Source organism: Schistocerca americana, chromosome 2, assembly GCF_021461395.2.
Source record: "Schistocerca americana isolate TAMUIC-IGC-003095 chromosome 2, iqSchAmer2.1, whole genome shotgun sequence".
NCBI lineage: Eukaryota > Metazoa > Arthropoda > Insecta > Orthoptera > Acrididae > Schistocerca > Schistocerca americana.
The window spans coordinates 116,690,759-116,712,365 of record NC_060120.1 but is presented as its reverse complement, the minus strand read 5'-3'; the positions used below and the strand labels follow the sequence as shown (position 1 = coordinate 116,712,365).

General features: G+C 41.4%; 1 protein-coding gene across 2 annotated transcripts; it reads left to right on the top strand.

Annotated features, from left to right (window-relative positions):
* Positions 1-17,144: 17,144 nt before the first annotated feature.
* Positions 17,145-20,316, top strand: LOC124595055 (elongation factor 1-alpha). 2 transcript variants are annotated; one of them, XM_047133621.1, is made up of 9 exons: positions 17,145-17,222; positions 17,880-18,058; positions 18,149-18,328; positions 18,405-18,572; positions 18,671-18,931; positions 19,034-19,309; positions 19,411-19,531; positions 19,616-19,782; positions 19,866-20,316. In XM_047133621.1, the coding sequence occupies exons 2-9, from the start codon at positions 17,915-17,917 to the stop codon at positions 19,935-19,937; spliced, it is 1,389 nt and encodes a 462-aa protein (XP_046989577.1). In that variant the 5' UTR covers positions 17,145-17,222; positions 17,880-17,914; the 3' UTR covers positions 19,938-20,316. The 2 variants fall into 2 exon arrangements, with proteins under 2 accessions (XP_046989577.1, XP_046989576.1); XM_047133620.1 differs by having other exon boundaries at positions 17,165-17,275.
* Positions 20,317-21,607: the final 1,291 nt, after the last annotated feature.

Below are 21,607 nucleotides of genomic sequence, written 5' to 3'. Positions count from 1 at the left end.
ATGACAAAGTCAAACGCTTTGAATTTTCGGCGCGGTTGCAACAGCTCATGGAAGAGGATGCGTTCAGTGCGAAACTTGTTTTCAGTGATGAAGCAACATTTTTTCTTGATGGTGAAGTGAACAGACACAATGCGCGAATCTGGGCGGTAGAGAATCCCCATGCATTCGTGCAGCAAATTTGCAATTCACCAAAAGTTAACGTGTTTTGTGCAATCTCACGGTTTAAAGTTTACGGCCCCTTTTTCTACTGCGAAAAAAACGTTACAGGACACGTGTATCTGGACATGCTGGAAAATTGGCTCATGCCACAACTGGAGACCGACAGCGCCGACTTCATCTTTCAACAGGATGGTGCTCCACTGCACTTCCATCATGATGTTCGGCATTTCTTCAACAGGAGATTGGAAAACCGATGGATCGGTCGTGGTGGAGATCACGATCAGCATTTCAAGTCATGGCCTCCACGCTCTCCCGACTTAACCCCATGCGATTTCTTTCTGTGGTGTTATGTGAAAGATTCAGTGTTTAAACCTCCTCTACCAAGAAACGTGCCAGAACTGCGAGCTCGCATCAACGATGCTTTCGAACTCATTGCTGGGGACATGCTGCGCCGAGTGTGGGAGGAACTTGATTATCGGCTTGATGTCTGCCGAATCACTAAAGGGGCACATACCGAACATTTGTGAATGCCTAAAAAAACTTTTTGAGTTTTTGTATGTGTGTGCAAAACATTGTGAAAACATCTCAAATAACAAAGTTATTGTAGAGCTGTGAAATCGCTTCAATCATTTGTAATAACCCTGTATATGCAGAAACTCTTGAAAGTTTCGCCTGTATCAAGCGTCACCCAGTTTTCTTGTTTTATCAATAGTGGGAAACCCATACGATGAATGATTCCAGCAATCAGCTCATATCTTTACAAAATCAATCAACGACATGTCAGTTCCGACATGTGCCTGGTAAATGTGCTTTAAATTCGGGTTGTCTTGTTTGAAGGCCATAATGAGGTTTGCATTATCCCTAACCAACTGTTTCGGGATTCTGGAATATGTCTGGCTTAGATAAAATACATCAGCACCCATATGACGACCGAAACAGAAATATTTTCAAATTCGGTCCTGGTTTTCCATAGCAACATCGTCAAATATGAAGACTGTGCTTGGCTTTGCTTTTACATGTGGAGAGATATCATCGTTTTCACTGAATGTCGTGTATTAACACCATCTACACTGCGCATTATCTCCTGTAACAGCTAATACTTGGGTTGAAACGGTGTTTTTGTGAATACACAAGCATGTTCAAATCGAACTCCATCTATATGTGTTAGCAGCGTCATGAGGACATTAGTCTTGCCACAACTGGATGGACCTACAATAATTGCAGGAAGGAGAATTCCATTCTTCTTCTTCCTCAAGTCTTCTTTTGCATATTCATAGGACCAGTCACCGACAAAAAAGTCCTTGCAATGAGGACGTTTCACCCACCCTGCCATGAAGCTGCATCGTTATAGATGTTGCATTGAAAAAAATATTAATAAGCATAATACTTTGACTACAATGAGAGAGGTATGAAATAAAACACAAACACAGTCTGAGATTATACACACATACATTATTTATTTATTTAAATATCATACATAGGATGCAGTATTTCAAGAAAATCATCAGACTCTTCCTTTATCTTCTTCTTCGCACCTGTACAATATTTCTCAAACAAAGCTTTTGACACGCAATAAATTCTGCGCATATCTCCCTCAAGCCAGTGGATGCCACACAGTACTCAGGTTTTCCACAAGCACATTTAATCTGTTTCTCTTTCGGTTCAGCGTTCATGTGCAAACAAAGGTACTGCTTCAGATCATCAACATGTACACTATGCACATGTAGGAAGTTTACATCACTGTATGTGGAGTCTATGCTCGGCAACCAGCAGTTCAATCTCTCCAAAGCAAGACGTAGTGCAGTATCCAGATCATACACAAGTAACTTCGTAACTGAGGTGTGCCTTAGATAAACACAGTTATCACCCAATTTCACACATAGTGCACAGTCACCATACACTGTTGTAATAGATAGTGTCACACCAGTAAGGTGAGTGTTGGGGGGTGAATGGGTTGTATAAAACTCTGTAGTCATCTGCTGACTGATGTAGTGCTCTGCGCAACATCTTTCATCCCAGTCGAACTCGGAAATTGGCACTTTAACACCCTTTGATGCATTTTCAATTTCTATTCTCACATGAAAGCCCCAGAGATGATGTGCTTCTATACCAACATTTACACGTTTCGTTCCACTGGGAGTTAAATTGTATGGGTACACTCGATGCCTTCTTATCCACAGCATCCGCACTCTGTGGTTGCACTAGCACATGGATGTTCTGTTGGGATGTGTTGTATGTTGGTGACCAGTACAGTCCTCCATCTTGCTGTTGTTTAGGACCACCAGCAGCGTTCGATGTGCTGGGAGCAGATCGCATCTCCACATCACACAAATCGATAAGTGGAACAGACAACAACAACTCCTTGTCCTGCTCCAGCCAGTGGGCTATGTGTGCTACAGGATCCCATGCGGTCGCTATAGTCTGTCTGTAAACTGAAGAGCGAGCAGCGTTTTTGGTGGGGGAAGTGGCCTTTCCCGGAAGAACCCTGCCACTGGCCTACAGGGCAACCCAAAATCTGTTGCCCGTTACCTATGTAGCGGTGTATTTCGGCGTGCAGTGATGTACGTCGTTTCTGTTCGTGGGATCTTAGTTGCCGACCTCAGTCAGTTGACTCAGTGTACTCACTGATATACTTCAGTATCCGTAAGTGATGGATAATCGCCCTGCATCGCAAGGAGATGTGCAGAATACGAAGAAGATACTTGCGCAGAACGAGCGTTCGATCGTCTCTAACGTTATTACAGCGTGTGTTAAGGAGGCGACACAGAAAGAATTGTTGGCTAATGTTACCAGTCCCAATGAAAGGGCTGCAGTTTATTCAAACGTCAGCCTCGCCAAAATAGGACGCATAAGGAAGGGACGCGAAAACAAGGCGCATGGTTTACTGGAATCGCCGCGAAGGAAAACTAATAATTTAGGGCGGAAACCCATCGTTATAGACAGTTTCACAAAATCGGTCTTTCGACAAACGATGGAGGACTTTTACATAAACCAAAAAATAATGCCCACATTACGGAAATTACTCACTGGCGTGAAACAAAAAATACATTTTCGTTGCAAAAAGATGTTTTACACAACACATTGCGTGAAATGGGATTTACCTGGAAATACTTTTCAGACATGTTTACGAAGACAATGACAAAAAAAAGCAGTGCGAATCGAACTAATACAAATCGAACTAATACAAATCGAACTAATACAACACACGTAATTATAAATTTCTAGTTACTTTTTAAACACTCTTCGTGTTGCAAGAATTGTTAAGTTTTAATGCAGCCCTTCAAAGAAAACTTCTACCTTTTAGTAGAAACACAAAGTAAGAACAAGTCTTAAATTCTACAGACTGATTGCACTAAATCTGGTTCGTCTCACGAATAGAGGAACATACATTTATATGAATAGGCATTCGGTTCTATGTTTGTACTAGAATCCTGACTTCCGTTCTTATGTTAATATTATTTACTCTATAATGTTTTGTTTCGAAGAAGCTATCGTCTTTTGTTTTCCTTGTAATCTTAACGCATTTGTTTGAAAATAAACGCACACGGGACGTATCTGTACACAGCGTCCTCACAGATTTAAACCGCGCGCTTCGGCAGGGACGGTACTACGTTGTGAAACAGCCTGTAGAAGCACCCTGTGACGTAGCAGGGCAGGCAGAGTGGGGACTCGCGCGCTCGCTCTTCAGTTTACCGACAGACTATACAGGTTCATACATGCTGGAGGTTGTTGCTGCCACAGGTCCAGAGGTCGGTGCAGGTCTCGACAAGATGGCAGCTGAGGTTGCTACAGGTCCAGATGTGGCAGAGATCGGCATGTTGGTGCTTGACCCTGTGGGCTTAGATGCGTCAAGGGCTACTGCTGAGCAAGGACGAGGAAGGATTACATATGGACCAAGATGCGAAAACAAACAATAATAATAATTATTATAATTATAATAATATAATAATAATAATGCTAACCACAGAGAAATATGTGATATGGGATACTTGCTTTTCCATTTCCTCCTGTTCTGCATGGCTGTGGATTGCAACTGCTTAAACCCTTCATAGTTCTTCCTCTTCTGCTGCTGCTGGCTGACTGAGCAAGACTGGGGTCCCAGAGCTGCTGAGTCCACCCTGTTATTGTTGTTGTTGTTGTGGTCTTCAGTCCTGAGACTGGTTTGATGCAGCTCTCCATGCTACTCTATCCTGTGCAAGCTTCTTCATCTCCCAGTACCTACTGCAACCTACATCCTTCTGAATCTGCTTAGTGTATTCATCTCTTGGTCTCCCTCTACGATTTTTACCCTCCACGCTGCCCTCCAATGCTAAATTTGTGATCCCTTGATGCCTCAAAACATGTCCTACCAACCGATCCCTTCTTCTTGTCAAGTTGTGCCACAAACTTCTCTTCTCCCCAATCCTATTCAGTACCTCCTCATTAGTTACGTGATCTACCCACCTTATCTTCAGCATTCTTCTGTAACACCACATTTCGAAAGCTTCTATTCTCTTCTTGTCCAAACTAGTTATCGTCCATGTTTCACTTCCATACATGGCTACACTCCATACAAATACTATCAGAAACGACTTCCTAACACTTAAATCTATACTCGATGTTAACAAATTTCTCTTCTTCAGAAACGATTTCCTTGCCATTGCCAGTCTACATTTTATATCCTCTCTACTTCGACCATCATCTGTTATTTTACTCCCTAAATAGCAAAACTCCTTTACTACTTTAAGTGCCTCATTTCCTAATCTAATTCCCTCAGCATCACCAGATTTAATTTGACTACATTCCATTATCCTCGTTTTGCTTTTGTTGATGTTCATCTTATATCCTCCTTTCAAGACACTGTCCATTCCGTTCAACTGCTCTTCCAAGTCCTTTGCTGTCTCTGATAGAATTACAATGTCATCGGCAAACCTCAAAGTTTTTACTTCTTCTCCATGAATTTTAATACCTACTCCGAATTTTTCTTTTGTTTCCTTTACTGCTTGCTCAATATACAGATTGAATAACATCGGGGAGAGGCTACAACCCTGTCTCACTCCTTTCCCAACCACTGCTTCCCTTTCATGCCCCTCGACTCTTATAACTGCCATCTGGTTTCTGTACAAATTTTAAATAGCCTTCCGCGCCCTGTATTTTACCCCTGCCACCTTCAGAATTTGAAAGAGAGTATTCCAGTTAACATTGTCAAAAGCTTTCTCTAAGTCTACAAATGCTAGAAACGTAGGTTTGCCTTTTCTTAATCTTTCTTCTAAGATAAGTCGTAAGGTTAGTATTGCCTCACGTGTTCCAACATTTCTACGGAATCCAAACTGATCTTCCCCGAGGTCCGCTTCTACCAGTTTTTCCATTCGTCTGTAAAGAATTCGCGTTAGTATTTTGCAACTGTGACTTATTAAACTGATAGTTCGGTAATTTTCACATCTGTCAACACTTGCTTTCTTTGGGATTGGAATTATTATATTCTTCTTGAAGTCTGAGGGTATTTCGCCTGTCTCATACATCTTGCTCACCAGATGGTAGAGTTTTGTCATGACTGGCTCTCCCAAGGCCATCAGTAGTTCTAATGGAATGTTGTCTACTCCCGGGGCCTTGTTTCGACTCAGGTCTTTCAATGCTCTGTCAAACTCTTCACGTAGTATCTTATCTCCCATTTCGTCTTCATCTACATCCTCTTCCATTTCCATAATATTGTCCTCAAGTACATCGCCCTTGTATAAACCCTCTATATACTCCTTCCACCTTTCTGCCTTCCCTTCTTTGCTTAGAACTGGGTTTCCATCTGAGCTCTTGATATTCATGCAAGTGGTTCTCTTTTCTGCAAAGGTCTCTTTAATTTTCCTGTAGGCAGTATCTATCTTACCCCTAGTGAGACAGGCCTCTACATCCTTACATTTGTCACCTAGCCATCCCTGCTTAGCCATTTTGCACTTCCTGTCGATCTCATTTTTGAGACGTTTGTATTCCTTTTTGCCTGCTTCATTTACTGCATTTTTATATTTTCTCCTTTCATCAATTAAATTCAATATTTCTTCTGTTACCCAAGGATTTCTATTAGCCCTCGTCTTTTTACCTACTAGATCCTCTGCTGCCTTCACTACTTCATCCCTCAGAGCTACCCATTCTTCTTCTACTGTATTTCTTTCCCCCATTCCTGTCAATTGTTCCCTTATGCTCTCCCTGAAACTCTCTACAACATCTGGTTCTTTCAGTTTATCCAGGTCCCATCTCCTTAAATTCCCGCCTTTTTGCAGTTTCTTCAGTTTCAATCTATAGTTCATAACCAATAGATTGTGGTCAGAATCCACATCTGCCCCTGGAAATGTCTTACAATTTAAAACCTGGTTCCTAAATCTCTGTCTTACCATTATGTAATCTATCTGATACCTTTTAGTATCTCCAGGATTCTTCCAGGTATACAACCTTCTTTCATGATTCTTGAACCAAGTGTTAGCTATGATTAAGTTATACTCTGTGCAAAATTCTACAAGGCAGCTTCCTCTTTCATTTCTTCCCCCCAATCCATATTCACCTACTATGTTTCCTTCTCTCCCTTTTCCTACTGACGAATTCCAGTCACCCATGACTATTAAATTTTCGTCTCCCTTCACTACCTGAGTAATTTCTTTTATCTCGTCATACATTTCATCAATTTCTTCATCATCTCCAGAGCTAGTTGGCATATAAACTTGTACTACTCTAGTAGGCATGGGCTTTGTGTCTATCTTGGCCACAATAATGCGTTCACTATGCTGTTTGTAGTAGCTAACCCGCACTCCTATTTTTTTATTCATTATTAAACCTACTCCTGCATTACCCCTATTTGATTTTGTATTTATAACCCTGTAATCACCTGACCAAAAGTCTTGTTCCTCCTGCCACCGAACTTCACTAATTCCCACTATATCTAACGACGTCCTCTTGAGTAGTCCCCGCCCGGAGATCCGAATGGGGGACTATTTTACCTCCGGAATATTTTACCCAAGAGGACACCATCATCATTTAACCATACAGTAAAGCTGCATGCTCTCGGGAAAAATGAGAGCTGTAGTTTCCCCTTGCTTTTAGCCGTTCACAGTACCAGCACAGCAAGGCCGATTTGGTTAATGTTACAAGGCCAGATCAGTCAATCTTCCAGACTGTTGCCCCTGCAACTACTGAAAAGGCTGCTGCCCCTCTTCAGGAACCACATGTTTGTCTGGCCTCTCAACAGATACCCCTCCGTTGTGGTTGCACCTACGGTACGGCCATCTGTATCGCTGAGGCACGCAAGCCTCCCCACCAACGGCAAGGTCCATGGTTCATGGGGGGGATCCACCCTGTATCCCCTCCAATAACGTTACCAGATACCGCCATCCTACTGGCTGCAGTCTAACACATGACTGGATTAAGGGTTCCTATTAGTTCCTACCATTTTTCCCCTCCAGACCACCATCTTGGATTACATCACAGAAGGGGCAAAGGCGCCCTGTGGTGGCGGTACTGTGTACAAAGTCAGTTGGATTTTGGGCCTCATGGTGAACACACTTGATGCTAGTACTGCCTCAAATAGTTTAAATAAAAACTGAAAATAAAGACGTGTCCATCCTGTCCAGTGCAGGCTGAGTCCTTTTCCCGCCAATTCACAGGAAGAGGTGGCAGTCGGATGACCTAGGTTAGTGGAGGTGCCCCAAGTGACCTATTTTCTCCCCATTTTCTTAGGTTAATAGAGGTAGCTGCGGTGTGTTGCATTGTCCTGTTGGAATTTGAACTTCTCGTCATTTTCTTAGGGAGGGGAGGTTAGGTTAGTGGAGGTAGCTCAATTGACCTATCTTCCCGCCAAAATTTAAACTTCCCACCATGACGTCATTGCGACATCGCCATATCTATCGCTGCCATCTTGGATCCGCCATCTTAAATATATTTGGCAACAATGGAGAGTGGGGCAGAACAAACTTTGTTTACTACTCCCATGTGCACGAGTTACGTCCTGTTGACTGTCAACAAGAAAGACCTTTGCTTTAGAATTTCTTGCTCGCATAGGAGTGAACAATGACTGGCCGTGGAAGATTTTGTGGACACACAAAGCCCAATTCCATCTGACAGGATATGTCAATGCACAGAATTGTCGAATATGAGCAATGGAAAATCCACACGCAAATGAACCAGTACTGCTTCATGCTGAAAAGGTCACTGTGTGGTGCGGGTTTACAGCATCATCTGTCAGAGGGTCATATTTTTCTGAAGAGACAGGTGCCTCCTGTCCTGTTAACAGTACTATCACTGGTAAGCGCTATGAGTGTCTTGTGCACAACCACGTCATTCTAGCTCTTCAACAGCGTGGATGTGTGGATGGGATCATCTTTATGCAAGATGGCGCACCTCCGCACATTGCAAATCCAGTTAAGCAGCTGCTGAAGTGCCATTTCGGAAATGCTGGAATTATCAGCCGCCATTTCCCTACAGTCTGACCATCCCAGTCACCTGATCTTAATCCGTGTGACTTCTGGCTGTGAGGCTATCTGAAAGATGTTGTGTTCAGTGTTCCGATTCCAAACTTAGTTGCATTGAAGGCACGCATAGCGCAACACATTTTGAATGTTACCCCAGAAACACTTCGGTCAGTTGTGGAACATGCTGTTTCTCGATTTCAACTTGTTGCAGAAAACGGTGGACAGTATATTGAACACGTTTTGCGCCAGTCACACAGAAATTAATAATCCGATTCGGTTTTGATTGATGCTTTTTATGCGATTTTTCGGCTCAGGACAATTAAAAACCAATGTGACTGATGCTTTTTAATGCGGTTTTTGTTCTCGGGACAATTAAAAACCGATTTTTCCCATCCGATATGATGTGACCTTGCCGTGGTGGATGGGCTTACGTAACTAACAGTATCACACCTGTACACCTATGCACATTGAGTAGTACAGTTTGTTTAACGTCAGACGTACACCTTGGGCATTGCTGTATGATTCATTTGTCATTTGTAGTCGACCACTATTAAATTATGATGCTTACAGCGCCATCTATTGCTACATTTTGTAACTATTTTTTTTTCTTTTGCCATATGTTTTCCCCTTCTCCGATAATATTCTAACCAGAGATATTAAAAAATATGTAGCGTATGTCCGTCTGAATGTTTAGTACAATATCGTTTAAAAATCTGAAGCAAATCGATCAAGAACTTTTCGAGAGTTTTGCCAACAATGTTTCCGCTTTACTGCACGTCACGTCTTTCATCCGATGCCAAATATCGACGGAAAGCGTCGGTTTTCTTCCCATTAGAAACAAAATGATTTTTAAATCGGAATTTTACGTGCCTATTCATGCAGCTTTACTGTATGATTAAATGATGATGGCGTCCTCTTGGGTAAAATATTCCGGAGGTAAAATAGTTTCCCATTCGGATCTCCGGGCGGGGACTACTCAAGAGGACGTCGTTATCAGGAGAAAGAAAAATGGCGTTCTACGGATCGGAGCGTGGAATGTCAGATCCCTTAATCGGGCAGGTAGATTAGAAAATCTAAAAAGGGAAATGGATAGTGTTGTGTCTAGACAAGACAGCCTAGACACAATGAGAGGAAGCCAAAAGGCACGCGTTTAGCTAAAGCAGGATGGCGTGAGGTCTGAAACAGGATACGTAATGAATGCTATAAAGAAAAGTACGTAGCTTCTGGAGTACTTAACTTTAATCCATCCTTTTGGTACATCTGGAGATTGTGGCGATACAAGTGAGACTCTTTAGATACATGCAATGTTACTAATGGCGCCTTGCTAGGTCGTAGCCATTGACTTAGCTGAAGGCTATTCTAACTATTGGCTCGGCTAATGAGCAATGCTTCGTCCATGTAGTCGCTAGCAAAGTCGTCCGTACAACTGGGGCGAGTGCTAGTCCGTATCTCGAGACCTGCCTTGTGGTGGCGCTCGGTCTGCAATCCCTGACAGTGGCGACACGCGGGTCCGACATGTACTAATGGACCGCGGCCGATTTAAAGCTACCACCTAGCAAGTGTGGTGTCTGGCGGTGACACCACAGATAGGTTAAAGTTAGATATAGTGGGGATTAGTGAAGTTCGGTGGCAGGAGGAACAAGACTTTTGGTCAGGGGATTACAGGGTTATAAATACAAAATCAAATAGGGGTAATGCAGGAGTAGGTTTAATAATGAATAAAAAAATAGGAGTGCGGGTTAGCTACTACAAACAGCATAGTGAACGCATTATTGTGGCCAAGACAGACACAAAGCCCATGCCTACTAGAGTAGTACAAGTTTATATGCCAACTAGCTCTGGAGATGATGAAGAAATTGATGAAATGTATGACGAGATAAAAGAAATTACTCAGGTAGTGAAGGGAGACGAAAATTTAATAGTCATGGGTGACTGGAATTCGTCAGTAGGAAAAGGGAGAGAAGGAAACATAGTAGGTGAATATGGATTGGGGGGAAGAAATGAAAGAGGAAGCCGCCTTGTAGAATTTTGCACAGAGCATAACTTAATCATAGCTAACACTTGGTCCAAGAATCATAAAAGAAGGTTGTATACCTGGAAGAATCCTGGAGATACTAAAAGGTATCAGATAGATTATATAATGGTAAGACAGAGATTTAGGAACCAGGTTTTAAATTGTAAGACATTTCCAGGGGCAGATGTGGATTCTGACCACAATCTATTGGTTATGAACTGTAGATTGAAACTGAAGAAACTGCAAAAAGGTGAGAATTTAAGGAGATGGGACCTGGATAAACTGAAAGAACCAGAAGTTGTAGAGAGTTTCAGGGAGAGCATAAGGGAACAATTGACAGGAATGGGGGAAAGAAATACAATAGAAGAAGAATGGGTAGCTCTGAGGGATGAAGTAGTGAAGGCAGCAGACGATCAAGTAGGTAAAAAGACGAGGGCTAATAGAAATCCTTGGGTAACAGAAGAAATATTGAATTTAATTGATGAAAGGAGAAAATATAAAAATGCAGTAAATGAAGCAGGCAAAAAGGAATACAAACGTCTCAAAAATGAGATCGACAGGAAGTGCAAAATGGCTAAGCAGGGATGGCTAGGTGACAAATGTAAGGATGTAGAGGCCTGTCTCACTAGGGGTAAGATAGATACTGCCTACAGGAAAATTAAAGAGACCTTTGCAGAAAAGAGAACCACTTGCATGAATATCAAGAGCTCAGATGGAAACCCAGTTCTAAGCAAAGAAGGGAAGGCAGAAAGGTGGAAGGAGTATATAGAGGGTTTATACAAGGGCGATGTACTTGAGGACAATATTATGGAAATGGAAGAGGATGTAGATGAAGACGAAATGGGAGATAAGATACTGCGTGAAGAGTTTGACAGAGCACTGAAAGACCTGAGTCGAAACAATGCCCCGGGAGTAGATAACATTCCATTAGAACTACTGACGGCCTTGGGAGAGCCAGTCATGACAAAACTCTACCATCTGGTGAGCAAGATGTATGAGACAGGCGAAATACCCTCAGACTTCAAGAAGAATATAATAATTCCAATCCCAAAGAAAGCAGGTGTTGACAGATGTGAAAATTACCGAACTATCAGTTTAATAAGTCACAGTTGCAAAATACTAACGAGAATTCTTTACAGACGAATGGAAAAACTGGTAGAAGTGGACCTCGGGGAAGATCAGTTTGGATTTCGTAGAAATGTTGGAACACGTGAGGCAATACTAACCTTACGATTTATCTTAGAAGAAAGATTAGGAAAAGGTAAACCTACGTTTCTAGCATTTGTAGACTTTGAGAAAGCTTTTGACAATGTTAACTGGAATACTCTCTTTCAAATTCTGAAGGTGGTAGGGGTAAAATACAGGGAGCGGAAAGCTATTTACAATTTGTACAGAAACCAGATGGCAGTTATAAGAGTTGAGGGGCATGAAAGGGAAGCAGTGGTTGGGAAAGGAGTGAGACAGGGCTGTAGCCTCTCCCCGATGTTATTCAATCTGTATATTGAGCAAGCAGTAAAGGAAACAAAAGAAAAATTCGGAGTAGGTACTAAAATTCATGGAGAAGAAGTAAAAACTTTGAGGTTTGCCGATGACATTGTAATTCTATCAGAGACAGCAAAGGACTTGGAAGAGCAGTTGAACGGAATGGACAGTGTCTTGAAAGGAGGATATAAAATGAACATCAACAAAAGCAAAACGAGGATAATGGAATGTAGTCAAATTAAATCTGGTGATGCTGAGGGAATTAGATTAGGAAATGAGGCACTTAAAGTAGTAAAGGAGTTTTGCTATTTAGGGAGTAAAATAACAGATGATGGTCGAAGTACAGAGGATATAAAATGTAGACTGGCAATGGCAAGGAAATCGTTTCTGAAGAAGAGAAATTTGTTAAAATCGAGTATAGATTTAAGTGTCAGGAAGTCGTTTCTGAAAGTATTTGTATGGAGTGTAGCTATGTATGGAAGTGAAACATGGACGATAACTAGTTTGGACAAGAAGAGAATAGAAGCTTTCGAAATGTGGTGCTACAGAAGAATGCTGAAGATAAGGTGGGTAGATCACGTAACTAATGAGGAGGTACTGAATAGGATTGGAGAGAAGAGAAGTTTGTGGCACAACTTGACAAGAAGAAGGGATCGGTTGGTAGGACATGTTTTGAGGCATCAAGGGATCACAAATTTAGCATTGGAGGGCAGCGTGGAGGGTAAAAATCGTAGAGGGAGACCAAAAGATGAATACACTAAGCAGATTCAGAAGGATGTAGTTTGCAGTAGGTACTGGGAGATGAAGAAGCTTGCACAGGTTAGAGTAGCATGGAGAGTTGCATCAAACCAGTGTCAGGACTGAAGACAACAACAACAACATTCATTAGAGCGCTCCCAAATTAGTCTATTCCGATATTCGTTTTATCAGTATGTATTAACAGGAGCAGCAAGACATAAAGAATCAACACTGCAATCCAGCAACGACACACAGTCAGCATTCCTGCGTGCTTGGCGGTAGCAGTCAGCTTGGGACAGTGCGTTGCTGTCGCTGAAGATCTGCGAGTTATTCTTCGTGTTTTACTGCCCCTGTTAATACACATCAATAAATCGAATATCGGACTAGAATAACTTGGCAACGATCTATCGAATGGGCACGTAAAATTCCGCTTTCAAAATAATTTTGATTGTAACGGGAAACAAACCAACGCTTTCCATTGACACTGGGCATCCCGCGGTAAAGGGGAAACGTTGTTAGCGAAACTCTTTACTTCAGATTTTTGCACAATAGTTTTGCTGACGGGCGTCGCTTGAAAGACGTGATGAGCACAATTTGTCTGGGCTGACACCTGGTACACAATGCTGAAACGAAATTGCAAATACCTGCTGAAGCACCAGAGGAAATGCGCCTGACAACACTTAAGAGACCCACCATGTATATTTACCAAAAAACACTAAAGAGCCACGGAAACTGGTACACCTGCCTAATATCGTATAGGGCCCCCGAGAGCACGCAGAAGTGCTGCATGACGACGTGGCACGTACGCGACTAATGTCTGGAGTAGTGCTGGAGGGAATTGACACCATGAATCCTGCCGAGTTGTCCATAAATTCGTAAGAGTACGAGGGGGTGGAGATCTCTTCTGAACAACACGTTGCAAGGCATCCCAGATATGCTCAATAATTATCATGTCTGGGGAGTCTGGTCGCCAGCGGAAGTGTTCAAACTCGGAAGAATGTTCCTAGAGTCACTCTTTAGCAATTCGGGATGTGTGGGGCATCACATTCTCCTGCTGGAATTACCCAAGTCCGTCGGAATGCACAAAGGACTTGAATGGATGCAGGCGATCAGATAGGATGCTTACATACGTGTCACCTGTCAGAGTCGTATCGAGACGTATCAGGGGTCTCATATCACTCCAACTGCACACGCCCCGCACCATTACAGGTCCTTCACCAGCTTGGACAGTTCCCTGCTGACGTACAAGGTCCATGGATTCATGAGGTTGTCTCCATATGTGTACACGTCCATCCGATCGATTCAACTTGAAACGAGACTCGTACGACCAAGCAACATGTTTCCAGTCGTCAATAGTCCACTGTCGGTGTTGACGGGCCCAGACGAGGCATAAATCTTTGTGTCCTGCGGTTATCAAGGGTACACGAGTGGGCCTTCGGCTCCGAAAGCCCATATCGATGATGTTTCGTTAAATGGTTCGTTCGCACGCTGACAGTTATTGATGGCTCATCATTGAAATCTCCAGCAATTTTCATAGGGCTTGCACTTCTGTCACGATGAACGATTCTATTCAATCGTCGTAGGTCCCTTTCGTGCGAGAAAATCACCACTTCAGCGCTACCTCGGAAATGCTGCGTCACATTGCTCGTGCGCCGACTGTAACACCATGTTCAAAAATGGTTCAAATAGCTCTGAGCACTATGGGACTTAACATCTGAGGTCATCAATCCCCTAGAACTTAGAACTACTTAAACCTAACTAACCCAAGGACATCACACACATCCATGCCCGAAGGCCGGCCGGTGTGGCCGTGCGGTTCTAAGCGCGTCAGTTTGGAACCGCGTGACCGCTACGGTCGCAGGTTCGAATCCTGCCTCGGGCATGGATGTGTGTGATGTCCTTAGGTTAGTTAGGTTTAAGTAGTTCTAAGTTCTAGGGGACTGATGACCTCAGTAGTTAAGTCCCATAGTGCTCAGAGCCATGCCGAGGCAGGATACGAACCTGCGACAGTAGCGGTCGCGCGGTTCCAGACTGAAGCGCCTAGAACCGCTCCGAGATTTGGTAACAACGTCTTGCCTTTATACAGTAATATAGAATAAATTACCTCGTCTGTACTTTCTGTTGATATTCATCTCATAATCTTACTTGCGCACGCAACTGATTCCGTTCAACTCATCTTCCAATTTCTTTGTCTCTGATAGAACTAAAAGGTCACAGACAAACCAGAACGTTTTTGTTCCACCTCCGAGAACTTTTACTCCGTTTCGAAACATTTCGTTGGTTTCCTTTACCTCTTAGTTAATTTGGATATTGAATATCTTTGGGGATTGGCTACATCCTGTCATAATCTCTTCTCAACCACTATCTGAAACACCTGCATGTGGCCGACTCTTGTAATTGTAGTATGGTTTCTGTACAATTTGTTGATGACCTTTTGCTCCCTGTATTTTCTTCCTACTACATTCGGAATTGGAAGGAATGTATTCCAATCAAACTTGTCAAAAGCCTTCTCTAAATCTACAAATTCAGGTTACAATTTCCGTCTTGTATTGTGTATTCTACATTATTCCTGAACCCAAACTGGTCTTCCCTGAGGTCGGCATATAACACCCTTTTCATTTTTTTATACACTGTTTGTGTTCGCGTCAGTGTTCTGCAATCATGACTTATTAAACTGATGGTTCTGTAATATTCGCAGCTTCAACCATCTGCCTTCTTTCGAACTGGCATTATTACATTCTTCTTGTAGTTTCAGGATATTTTTCCCGTCTCATATATTTTGTATACAAGGTGGAATAGTTTTATCGGGATGTGTTCTCCCAAGGGTCTCGATAATTCTGTACGAATGCCGTCTACTGCACGAGTCTTGTTTCGACCTATGTCTTTCAGTGCACTATCACATCTCCTATCTCATCTTCATATGCTTCTTCTCCCTTCCTATAATTTTGTTTCGAAGTTCGTTTCTTTCTTATAGCCCAACTATATATTCATTCCACCTTTCATCCATCCGTTCCTTGATTTGTACTGGCTTGCAGTGTGAGCTCTTGGTAATCTGTCAAATGCTTCCGTTTTCTCCAAAGGCTTCTTTAATTTCCCTATAAGCGGCGTCTGCTATCGGCAATGAAGTTCCTTAAATACCCGAAAGCTGCCCATCACTGCCTACAATTTGTATTCAATATACTAGTGTTTAGCCTCCTTCGTAGCTGGTGGGTCACAGCTTCATTCTTTCATTACAGTTAACGAGAACATGCGAAAGCTTATGCAAGTAATTCTTATGGGGAGACTTGGCGTTGTTCCGCTTTCGGATTTATTGCATTATTGTACTTAGAAACTAACGCATTAATAAACAGAATGACGGGAGACTGGTTATGAATTAAATAGGCAAAACAGATGTAGAGAGTTCAGACTAGCCTCTTACAATGATATGAGTTCCTGTACAAAAATTTATTCTGGCGAACCTATTTTGAAAGTATAAGGGGTTGAACCCCAAGAAATGAGAGCAGTGAAATAAGATATTAATCGGAATTGTTTAGTGTCACTTTTAAACGAAATGAAAAAAAAACCCAGACTGCCGAGTAATGGTTGTATGTGTGGACGTCAAACGCACTGTAAGAAAATGCGCGTTGATTACCGTTTTAGTTTGTATCTGACCTGTGATTTGAACGTCAAATAATCTTAGAAAATAATTTTCAACAATTAAAAAAATACAAATAACAACGTTAAACATTGTAGTAAAACGTTACTAGAGAAATATAGTGGTTATTTACTTTCGAACAGCATACCAGCAGAACAACCTTTTAATTTTCGTATGATTGCATTAAGTGAGAAATGAAATAATTTTCATGAATGAATAACCTCAATTGCAATCCAGAAGCAGGACCACACACAATGTTTTTCTGATCGTAGTTTGATAGTTCAGTAGATCCGGATCAGTGTAATAATCCCGTTAAAGTTTCAACAACAACCAACACATGAGTTGCTTTTCACTTGCACTTTCATGGAGTATTTATAAACAGCTGCTTCCTACAGCATTTTCACCGCCTCATTTTAGTAACGCAGGCAGCTGCTTACGCTTTCAGTACTATAGGAAGTTGAAAACCCCGCGCAAGTAATGGCTGCACGATGCCCATTGGCTGTTCCATCTAGCAGACGTCCCCAAAGCGCTGTACGCTATTGATTTTTCCTAAAAATGTTTTAAAAGAATAATATATATAAAATTAAACAAAAAGTATTTGTTAAATATTAATTCAATTTGTTCAAAAGCAAATTTCATATTCAAAACCGTCAACTTTCCTTTACCTTCCTTTACGGAAGTTCCCCCTCTACGAGATTACTTGCCTGCCCACCAAGTGCGCATGTCTATTGGCTCTGTCGTTCTCTTTCTGCCGTGGCATCTGGAGGTGAGTAGGACTGTCTGCAGTGTTCTGCGTATCGGGTGGATATCACAGTAAAGGTTTGCCATCCGAAAGCATTTGCTTGATTTTTTAAATGTTAGAACTCTTGTATTTCTGGTAGTATTAATATTTATATGTATTTTTGATACTTTCCTCGGTAACGTAGTGATAGATTTGCAAGTGATCATGCCGGTCGTTATGGCCGCGTGGTAGTTAAACCGTCGTGATCGGTTTGTTCCTATATGATATTGCTTTGTTCTGTTACGCGTAGAGTATAATGCGTGATTTTTTTACGAGAAGCTTAAAATTCGTAATTTGATAAAGTAAGAGATTTTTGAGCCCACGCTGTAGAGTTACAAAGATGTCTGCCATGTTAGGATTTGACTATCTTAGTAGTTTCGTTTGGTATTCAATTGAGCAAGAGTGAAGATGCTTTCTTCTTAGTCGTAATTATTTTGCTTTGTATGAGAAAGTGTTGTCTCTCTAGCTAGGTAGTGTGGATTACTTCGTTCTATTGGGACTCGTAGAATTCAACAATTTTGCTGGTTACGTGATTAGTGCAACGGCAATAGTGTTCTAGTTATCTTATTACGTGTTAAAATGCATTCATTATATTAGTACCACGTGGCGTATGTTGAAACTAATTAGCAATTTTCGTTTCAGTTATTTGACTGAAGAACTCCCTGTAAACTACCAAGATGGGTAAGGAAAAAATTCACATTAACATCGTCGTCATTGGTCACGTAGATTCCGGCAAATCGACCACGACCGGACATTTGATCTACAAATGTGGTGGAATAGACAAGAGAACCATCGAAAAATTCGAGAAGGAAGCCCAGGAGGTAAGTGCAAAATATTGCTTACAGCGACATTGGTGATATTCGTCGATATTGATGTAACTTGTAAAATTTTCACTATGCAATTTATTGTAGATGGGCAAGGGTTCGTTCAAGTATGCCTGGGTGTTGGATAAGCTGAAGGCAGAACGTGAACGTGGTATCACGATTGACATTGCTTTATGGAAGTTTGAAACTAGCAAGTACTACGTGACCATCATCGATGCTCCAGGCCACAGAGATTTCATTAAGAACATGATTACAGGAACATCACAGGTACATTGCTTAACCATGTGGTATAGTGTGCTTTGATTAATAGCAAGTGACATACATAACTCACAAATATTTTCAGGCCGACTGTGCAGTGTTGATTGTAGCAGCTGGTACAGGTGAATTTGAAGCCGGTATTTCGAAGAACGGTCAGACTCGAGAGCACGCGTTGTTGGCATTCACTTTGGGTGTGAAACAACTGATCGTGGGTGTGAACAAAATGGACTCGACTGAGCCACCATACAGTGAGGTAAGTGAGAAATGATTGAAAATTTCAACTTGCGGCTGAACATGCTTAATTATTAGGGTAGTGTGTGTGTAAATTAGTAAGGTTTGCGTTCCTTTCAGGCTAGGTTTGAGGAAATTAAGAAGGAAGTAAGCAATTACATTAAGAAGATTGGTTACAATCCTGCAGCTGTTGCCTTTGTCCCAATTTCTGGATGGCATGGCGACAACATGCTTGAGCATTCTGACAAGATGAGCTGGTTCAAGGGATGGTCTATTGAGCGTAAGGAAGGGAAGGCTGAGGGGAAGACCTTAATTGAAGCTCTTGATGCTATCCTTCCTCCTAGCAGACCAACTGAGAAGCCTCTGAGACTTCCTCTTCAGGTAAGATAAAATTAAGTGTACATTACGGAATTTGGAATTAAGTGAATAGTTAACTCGGTACTAAATTTAAGAAAATAACTACTAATCGCATTTAATTTTCAGGATGTGTACAAAATTGGTGGTATTGGAACAGTACCTGTGGGTAGAGTAGAAACAGGTATTCTGAAGCCTGGTATGGTTGTGACATTTGCTCCTGCTAATTTGACGACTGAGGTGAAATCTGTGGAGATGCACCATGAAGCTCTGCAGGAAGCTGTTCCGGGTGATAATGTTGGTTTCAATGTTAAAAACGTTTCTGTTAAAGAACTTCGTCGTGGTTATGTTGCTGGTGACTCTAAGAACAACCCACCCAAGGGTGCTGCTGACTTCACAGCACAGGTGAGTTCATTGTGTGTTTGTGTCAATATTAGACAGCTGCAGTCATCCTAAACTGTCACTGTTACTTTGACCTGTGAGTACAACATTTGTGAACATTTCAGGTTATTGTTTTGAATCATCCAGGACAAATTGCAAATGGTTATACACCAGTGCTTGACTGTCACACAGCACATATTGCATGCAAGTTTGCTGAAATCAAAGAGAAGTGTGACCGTCGTACTGGTGAGTGAATTGCACTTATATTTGAAACGTACTTTGAATGTATCTTAATGTGAACTATTAATGCAAAGTGAAAATTTTTCTTAGGCAAGACAACTGAGGAGAATCCTAAATCAATCAAATCTGGTGATGCTGCTATTGTAAACTTGGTACCTAGCAAGCCAATGTGTGTGGAATCATTCCAGGAGTTCCCTCCATTGGGTAGATTTGCTGTGCGTGACATGAGGCAGACGGTTGCTGTTGGTGTAATTAAGGTGTGTAATTTTGTGATATTGTTCATCTTATATTATACAAGGTTCCATATAGATCCAATATTAACACACATTCTTCCATACAGAATGTGACATTCAAGGATGTCACCAGTGGTAAGGTAACGAAGGCAGCTGAGAAGGCCCAGAAGAAGAAATAACTAGATGTGCTGATTGGTCCATCAGTGGCGGTTTCCTCGCAGCTCCCTGCACCGCCCATTGTCCATCTTCGCTTATTCAACATGAGCTGCCTTCTCTTTCTTTCCAAGTGGCTATTAAAACATTGTTTCCATCGAAAAGAGTTCAGAAGGAAAGGCCGGTTATCTCCTTTTAGCCCGGCTGTATTAATTTTGTAATTTGTCGATATTATGAGGAGTGTAAAAGCGGATACTTTTTGTTTTCAGTTACGGGAGAGAGAGACTTTCTTTTCCATTCCTTTTTTGTTTTCACATTTTGAATATGTTGTATTACAGTGTAACAGCTTCTGTACATAACTTAATGGTTAAACACAAGGGCCAATAAAGAAGCTTTGAACCATGATTCAGAATGTTTTGCTGTTACCTGCTCCATTTGAATGTAAGAGGGGCTAGATATTTAGTGTTGATAAATAAGTAATGTTGAGTTTGAGACTGCACTGTAAAATATTAGTTCTAGTCTTTTGATGTGCAAACCCAGATTACACTATTGTGACAGACCATGTTTCTTAACTTTCTTTGTGCTATTTCTCATGCATTTTTAGTTTTGCAAGGTGGTGTCTATTGCTCTAGTTTGTTAGAACATGAGTAAATGGCTCTTAATTTGGGAAAATTTTTGTGGAGGATCAGTTTGTGTTCAATATGTCAAAGAGAGAGCAGAAGCTCCATGGTGTTTTGGTAAGTCAGGATGTTGGAATTCCACATTTTGAGTGGGCCTTTAAGTGCAGTAGTGTGCTTTAACTGCTGGTAGTTGTAGTTTGACAGCTAAAGGATGTGGTAGGAACTAATACTTTGGGCCACTTTTTATTTTAGAGCAATTTTATTCCTTGTACTGTAGTCTGCCCATTTTCAATTAATTTCAGATAAGTTTGTACAAAGTTTGTTAATGATGATGTGGACAAAAGCTTCTTGATGCAGTTAAAATGAAATTTTGATTTAAATTATTCACATTAGTGGTTAAGTTAAACTACAGTAAGATTTGAAGGCTGCTTGTAGTAAAGTCCTGTAAAAACCTTTCATGCTGTCAAATTAGATGAGTACATTGATTTCATTGACAACTGCTTGTGTGAAAGGAATGAGTGTACTTGAAGAAAAGATTAAACATTTGCTCCTTGTGCAACACTTCTATCATAAAGGAAAAAACACTATGCCAATAGATTATTTTTAAACTTATGAAGTAGACCAGTTTTCTGATTTTTGAGGAAATGGTATTTCACATGTAAAGCATCACCACAGCTGTTGGTTGTGCAAAGTAATGTAAATTCAAGCTTTAGTTTGCACAGGTAGGATATCTTTGTGCCATTGAATGTGTGGGCATAATCAAGTCTTGCCCTACAAAACTTCAAATGTCTTTTATTTTGTGGGCAAAGTTACTTTGAAGTTTATTTTGAGTTTAATCCATTCACAAGACCAAACTTGGTTGTATAAAGTTCAGTGTTCTGAATGCAAGTTTAATATTAAAATTTTACACATGATTTGAGGTAAAAATTGAAGGCATGGGTATCTGGATGTATTTTTCTTTGCAGTAACCCCAACTTTGTTGGGCTTTCCCTGAATGGATGTGCAAAGGCAAACAAGGTGTAAGCTGTGGTGTGAATTTATCAATGATTTTTAGACAGGATTGAGGTGTTGTTGGA

What these genes read in the sequence shown, in the direction of transcription:
- LOC124595055 (XM_047133621.1), top strand. Translation starts at nt 17,915, where the DNA reads ATGGGTAAGGAAAAAATTCACATTAACATCGTCGTCATTGGTCACGTA. An exon ending in TGATTACAGGAACATCACAG is followed by an intron (nt 18,329 to 18,404) that starts GTACATTGCTTA and finishes AAATATTTTCAG; the next exon opens with GCCGACTGTGCAGTGTTGAT. An exon ending in TTGCTGTTGGTGTAATTAAG is followed by an intron (nt 19,783 to 19,865) that starts GTGTGTAATTTT and finishes TCTTCCATACAG; the next exon opens with AATGTGACATTCAAGGATGT.